This window comes from Ammospiza caudacuta, chromosome 9, assembly GCF_027887145.1.
Source record: "Ammospiza caudacuta isolate bAmmCau1 chromosome 9, bAmmCau1.pri, whole genome shotgun sequence".
NCBI classification, from domain to species: Eukaryota; Metazoa; Chordata; class Aves; order Passeriformes; family Passerellidae; genus Ammospiza; species Ammospiza caudacuta.
Window position 1 is genome coordinate 6,886,773 of NC_080601.1, and position 6,574 is coordinate 6,893,346.

Below are 6,574 nucleotides of genomic sequence, written 5' to 3' on the forward strand. Positions count from 1 at the left end.
ATTATTTTCCCTTTTAACCCAATAACTGATCCCAAAGAGCTGCCATGGGGACTTTTCTGCCCAATTACAAAATGCCACCCAAACCCATGGAGAAGGAGGAAGAAGCAGCATGAAGAAGAAACCCAGGATGACACCCTGTGCCCCCTATCTTGCTTCCATCCACAACACACTAAAAATCCCAAACCCTAAATTTCCTACCAATTCTTCAGTTTCTTATTTCTTACTCTCTATAATCTGTTTCACACTTTTGTGGGTTCCAGTCTATCTTGAAGTCCAGGAAACTTTCTCCATGAATGAGGGTCAAAGTCAGTGCTCCCCTGGGGGTCAGGGCACCCCAGAGCAGACAGAGAAATATTCCCAGTGCTCTGGGTTTCCACAGACAGAATGGGGACAGAATCTGACAGGGATTTGCCACCTCTCTGGACAGCCCCAAGGGAAAGAAGCTCTTTCCTAAGTGACCAGCTCAGCCAGGGGATGCAATTGGTGTGAAACTCCTGTGGGTTTAGCAACAAGCAAACAGCACTGAGGATCACATTGTTCTACCTGGGTTCCTGATTCCTGAGCAGGCCTGGCTTCTCCATCTCCTATAAACCTCAGTGCTCACTGAAGTGGTGATTTCAGCAATTGGCCAGGCTCTGATGTCTGTGGGCAACTAAGCTGGGAGAGGAGCTGGCCGCTGCAACTCCTGCTTTCCTGCTCTCCTTTCCATCTTCATTCCACATTCAGGCTGAGGGGCTACAGGACTAATATCACCTAAAAGAGGTGATTTGCACTGAGACCAGCCTGAAGTTGTGGTGTTGGGCAGCTGGGCAGGACAAAGGGAGATCAGGTTTAGTGATGTGATTTGCCTGGGGGATCAAAGAGCAATATCCAACCTCTCCTTCCCTCAGCCATCTCAGCAATTTAAACCCAGGACATCCCTTCTCACTTGCATGTGGAGATGGAGGCACTGAGGTGCTGCTGGTGGGCTTGAGTTGGCACTTTGTGTTTGAGTGAGAGGGAGTTTTTGCTGTGGCCTGTGACGGTGTTCACAGGGGTTTTTGGATGAGGGAAGAGATGGAGATCTGACTCCATGTTTCAGGAGGCTTGATTTATTATTTTATGATATATATTACATTAAAACTATTCTAAAAGAATAGAAGAAAAGGTTTCATCTCAGAAGACTAGCTAAGCTAAGAATAGAAAAGAATGATAACAAAGGCAGCTGTCTCGGACTCTCTGTCTGAGCCAGCTGGGCTGTGATTGGCCATTAATTACAAACAGCCAACATGGGCCAATCACAGATGCACCTGTTGCATTCCACAGCAGCAGACAATCAATGTTTACATTTTGTTCCTGAGGCCTCCCAGCTTCTCAGGAGGAAAAATCCTAAAGAAAGGATTTTTCATAAAAGATGTCTGTGACAGTGGCCCACACAGATCTCTGCTGTTTTCCTGAGCAGCCCAGGAAAGCTTTCCATGCAGTAAGGCTGCCGGGAAAACACACTCTGGGAGGCAGAGAGCCACCTTTAGCTCCTGCAGCAGGATCAGCAGGGAACTGGGCTTTGCTGGATGTGCCCTGAGTCTGGAATGCCTCGGGCTGGGCACTCCAGGAGCACCTGGCAAGGGGCTGTAAAGCATCCAAGGCAGGGATGGAGCTCTGGCATGACCCCTCCTGCTTGGGGAAGCATTCTTCTCCTGAATGCTTTTCCTGAAAGCTCAAGGATTTCCTTGATGCTTTTCCCAGGCAGGGGGTGGTGGGAGGCTGCTTGTCCCACACTTACAGCTGCACTAGATGACTATGGCCAGCAAGAGGGGCTTGGGGTGGGCTCCAAACTGCACAAGGGGTTGCAGACACCCGCTCCCTGTGGCAGAATCAGGCTTTGGCTGTCCCAAAGGGTTCCTGGAGCACTCACAGCCTTATTATCCCCCAGGTGCTGCAGGTGGGTGAGATGTGGCTGCTGCTGGTGGCCCTGTGCCTGGCCCAGGGGCTGGAAGATGCCATCCCAGATGATGAATTCTTCCGCAACCCAGAGACGTTCATGAACATTGTAAGTGCTGGGGGAGCACCTCACTTCTCCATGGGCATGCCCAAAATCCTTCCAGCTGGGACCAGCTGGGCTCACCCCTTCCCTGCATCTGCACCTGGCCTCTCTGGGGGGTTTGGGGCATCAATAATCTCCCATATTTTCATTGCTGGCACTCACCCCATGCCCTCAGCTTGAGCTTGGCCTCTCTCTGCTCTCCCTGTGATTCCTTTGGGCGCAGGTGACACCAGGGACACCACGTGGGCGGCAGCAGTGAGGGAAGCTGAGGCAGGCCCAGGGCTCTGGGTCACCCTCTGCCCTCACACCCCTGTCCCTGCAGAGCGAGAAGATCCTTTTCCATGGCTATCCCAGCGAGGAGTACGAGGTGATGACAGAGGATGGCTACTTCCTGAGCCTCAACAGGATTCCCCATGGCAAGGAGGGCACCAGGCTCTCAGGTGGGCTCAGCCTCACCCAGGGGGCACCAGCTGTGACCCTGGCCCTCCTGACAACAAAAGGAATGCCTGTGCCTCCAGGCATGGCTTGGGCAGCTGGGAGAGGGATGAGGAGCTTCCTCCTGGCTGCCTTCAGGAGCTCAGCATTGTGCTGTGACCCAGCAAAGCCCCCAAAGTGGGTCTTTCCCTGCAGCAAAACCCTGCTCCAAGGCCCAGGCTCAGGGCCTGGGGTGGCAAAAGCTCCCCAAACACAAAAAAGCACCAGCATAACCAGGGAAATAAGGGGAGAAGGGAATTTTTAATGTGCAGCTTGCATGAAACAGTACCAAGGTGTTACAGTGGTGTTTTATTTCTATGTGGGAAAGGTGTCTCTGAAGTATGAGTCTCCTTGAGCCAGGTCTCATAAGCTCTTGGAGATCTATTTCACACCCAAGATAGCTCAGCTACCTTAGAAGGCATAAAATCAGCAGGATGGCTTCTGTGGCAGTGTTGGAAACAAGAAGGTCTTAATAAAAGGCAAAATAACAAAAGTCTTTACAGAGAAAAACCGAGCCAGGTGCCCAAGGTTCTTGTTACTGGTAAAACACCTCACAAAAGCGATTTGTTTCTTTGCTCTCTTCTTTTTCTAGTTAATTGCTCAGGTGAGACTTTTGGCTCCTGTCCAATTGGCTATCCTTAAGTTTGAGCTGAAGCCCCCCAGATCCTATGAGGTGTTTTTTCACCTAATTGAGAAGATAAACTTCTGGCCTTATTTCCTTTTTGAGGGGACAAAGGACGATTTTGTCACTCCATCAACAAGAAGCACATTCCTTCTTCTGCCCACTACCTCCCATCTCCTCCTTCAGGAGCCAGGACCCCCGTGCTGATAGTGCATGGGTTTTGCCTGGATGGTGGTGACTGGGTGGACAACTTACCTGAGAACAGCCTGGCCTTCATCCTGGCGGACGCGGGATATGACGTTTGGATCGGGAACAACCGCGGCAGCAGCTGGTCCCGCCGGCACCGCAGCCTCTCCACGGCCTCCGAGGAGTTCTGGGACTTCAGGTCAGGGCCACCAAGGGCAGCTGGGCTGCAGGGCTGCCAGCACTGAGACCCTGGCGGGGTGGGTGAATGGGAGGTGGGAATCTCCTCCAGGCTCTCCCTTTGCCGCGCAGCTTCCACGAGATGGCCGTGTACGACCTGCCGGCCATGGTGGGCTTCATCCTGATGCAAACGGAGCAGAAGCAGCTGTTCTACATTGGCCACGCTCAGGGCAGCTCCCTGGGTGAGTGATACCAATGTCCATCTGTCTTGGTTTGGAAAGACAGGAGTCTGCTAAGGAAGGCAGGAGCCTCCCCTGAAATGGAGAATGTAAACCCTCCCCACCCCTCCAAATTGCTATAAATTTTAAATTAAGGGGCTCTCAGGCAAAAAAAAATATGGGAGCAGAAAATAACAGTTCTTTAATAGGGAAAAGGAAAAAAATAAAGGATAAAATAAACAATGCAGTACACCAGAACAACACTGACAGAGTCAGAACCCAACCTGACACCCTGTGGGCTGTTGGTGGCAGTCCCATTGGAATTGTGGCTGCAGCCCTCCTGCAGTGTCAGGGAGGTTCTGTTGGAGCAAGGGGAATCTGTAGAGAAGGATGTATTCTCCCTCTGAAGATGCAGTGGAAGGAGACACAGCTGCTGTTCCTCTGGGAAATCCAGTGGAGAAAGCTGTGCTGGTGTCTCAAAAACCTCTGGATTATATCTGGGTAGCAATGCTTGGCTCCTCCCTCTGGGCAGAGCATCTCACAATGGGATGTTCTAGTTCTTATCAGCCATGCAGTGACATTCAATAGTCTGTTATTAGCAGGTGTCCCCTCCTGAGGGAGGTGTGAATGTGGTCACTCAAAGAGAGAGATAAGGCAAACTGCCCACTTGACAAAGGTAATCTGCCATACAGATGGCAATGGAAAACAACTTGCATTGCAACTTTCAACACCATCCCAAAATGGACTCTGCTGGGAGCTGCTGTCCCCTCCTGCCTTCCCAGCCTTCTGCAATGGGAGGGGTTTGCCACATCCTCCCCATCCATCCTGGGCTGTGCTGGCATCCAGGAGTGTTTTTTGTTAAAAAAAACCCTCAAACACAAGGCCTAGGGTAAGCTGGGGTTGTGTTGTTCTCTCATGCTGCTTTTCAGGTTTCATAGCGTTTTCCAGCTTGCCACACCTGGCCAAGAAGATCAAACTCTTCTTTGCCTTGGCTCCTGTGTACACCTTCCACCACGTCCGGGGCCCTGTGTTAAAGCTGGCCTTCCTACCAGACCTGCTGCTCAAGGTACAGGAGGTGTTTCTGGGTGGTTACTGCCAAAATCCAGGGATTTCTGGCAATTCCTGTCCCCTGCATTACCACTGTGTGCTGCTCCTGCACCTGCGGCAGGCCTTGGAGCTCCTAGCACCATTCCTGACATTCCCTCGTGCTCCTGCAGGAGATATTTGGAACCAGAGAGCTGGTTCTGGTGCCAAGGAAGGAGAAGCTGTTCCTGGTTCACAAGTGCAGCAGGCCACTGGAAGCTGAAGTGTGTGCCAACAGCATCTTCCTGGTCGGAGGCTTTGACAGGAACAACTTGAACATGGTGGGTGCACCAGGCTCTCCAGGTCACAGCCCTCTCTGGTTTTCCTATACACCTGGAGATATCTAATGAGGCACAACAATGAGTATAAACCTCCAAAATAAGGTGTGAGAGGCAGTGGTTATTTGGAGATTCCCTGCAGTGGTGTGGGGGTGTTAAACCCAATGGAGTCTTCGGTAAGAGAAAATCGCTTGTGGTCTTAGCTCTTAGGAAAGGAAACTCCTGCCTCATTTTTGGCTGGCACACAACAGGTTTACAGAAGAAAATAACCAAAGAATGACTAGATCAGTTGCATTTCCATTTTAAGTGTATTTCCGTTGATTAAGTGGCTTACCTTTGGAAGCTGCTTCTAGCTCTGAGCAGAATAAAGCTGCTGAAGAATAAAGAGTGTATAACAATTATATTGCAGTTATAAGACAGAATGCTTGAGGTTTTTTGCCCAGATGGATTTTCATCCTTCCCAACTGACTTAGAAAATACTTTCTTTTTCCTGTAGAGCCGACTGGACGTGTACCTATCTCATTTTCCAGACTATACATCAGTAAAAAATCTTGTGCACTGGGGACAGGTAGAGATTCTGATTTTATAAGTATTTTAACTTTCTTTTAATCTGTGAACGTGGTATTTTCAAATGCTTCTGGAAACAGGTAAAGGAGGTGGAATCAAAGAGATAAAAGGGATTTTTAAGCTGCTGCTTTTTAACCAAGGTGTCCCAAAAGGTGTGTCTGTCTGGGGAGGCTGGTCCAGGATGTTACCTGGATTAACCCTTTGCCTCTGCCTTCCAGACTGCAAAAACTGCCGAGTTCAAGCAGTTTGACTACGGGCTGAAAAACATAGAGAAGTACAACCAGGTGAAGGGGCTGGCTGGGATGGGGATGGGGGAGCACACCCCACCCACCAGAGCCCCAGGTAACAGGAGTGCTTTCCCCCTGCCAGCTGAGGCCTCCCTCTTACGAGATCGAGGGCATGCTGGTGCCAGTGGCCGTGTGGAGCGGGGGGCACGACTGGGTGACCCCCCATAAGGAGACCAAGCGCTTGCTGTCCCGCCTCACCCACGTTGTGCACCACGAGCACTTCCCCGACTGGAACCACTTCGACCACCACTGGGGCCTGAACGCCCCCCAGCGCATGTACCAGCGGATGGTGGCCATGATGGAGGAGAATCCATGAACCCATCTATGCATCCATCCATGGTTCCATCCATCAGTCCATCCATCAATCTGTTGATGAACCCGTCCATGAATCCATCCATTAACCCATCCATGAATCCATTGATGAACCCATCCATGAATCCATCCCTGAACCCATTCCTGGATCCATCCATGGATCCGTCCATGAATCCATCCATCCATCAATCCATCCACAGATCCATTTATCAATCCATCCATGGATCCATCCACAAATGCATCCATCAATCCATTGATGAACCCATCTATAAATCCATCCATTAACCCATCCATGAATCCATCAATGAACCCATTCATGAATCCATCCACGAATCCATCCATCAGTC

The 6,574-nt window shown here is 50.6% G+C and overlaps 1 protein-coding gene across 1 annotated transcript; it reads left to right on the forward strand.

Moving 5' to 3' along the window:
• The first annotated feature begins 1,930 nt into the window (after positions 1–1,930).
• On the forward strand, positions 1,931–6,231 carry LOC131561212 (putative lysosomal acid lipase/cholesteryl ester hydrolase). Its single transcript, XM_058810426.1, has 9 exons — positions 1,931–2,029; positions 2,346–2,463; positions 3,306–3,504; positions 3,615–3,724; positions 4,630–4,766; positions 4,918–5,064; positions 5,558–5,629; positions 5,847–5,912; positions 5,998–6,231. The coding sequence occupies exons 1-9, from the start codon at positions 1,931–1,933 to the stop codon at positions 6,229–6,231; spliced, it is 1,182 nt and encodes a 393-aa protein (XP_058666409.1).
• Positions 6,232–6,574: the final 343 nt, after the last annotated feature.

Excerpts from the sequence above, each read along its gene's own strand:
- LOC131561212 (XM_058810426.1), top strand. The coding sequence starts at position 1,931 with ATGTGGCTGCTGCTGGTGGCCCTGTGCCTGGCCCAGGGGCTGGAAGAT. Across the intron at positions 2,464-3,305 it reads GGAGGGCACCAGGCTCTCAG|GAGCCAGGACCCCCGTGCTG; the intron begins GTGGGCTCAGCC and ends CTCCTCCTTCAG. Across the intron at positions 5,913-5,997 it reads ACATAGAGAAGTACAACCAG|CTGAGGCCTCCCTCTTACGA; the intron begins GTGAAGGGGCTG and ends TCCCCCTGCCAG.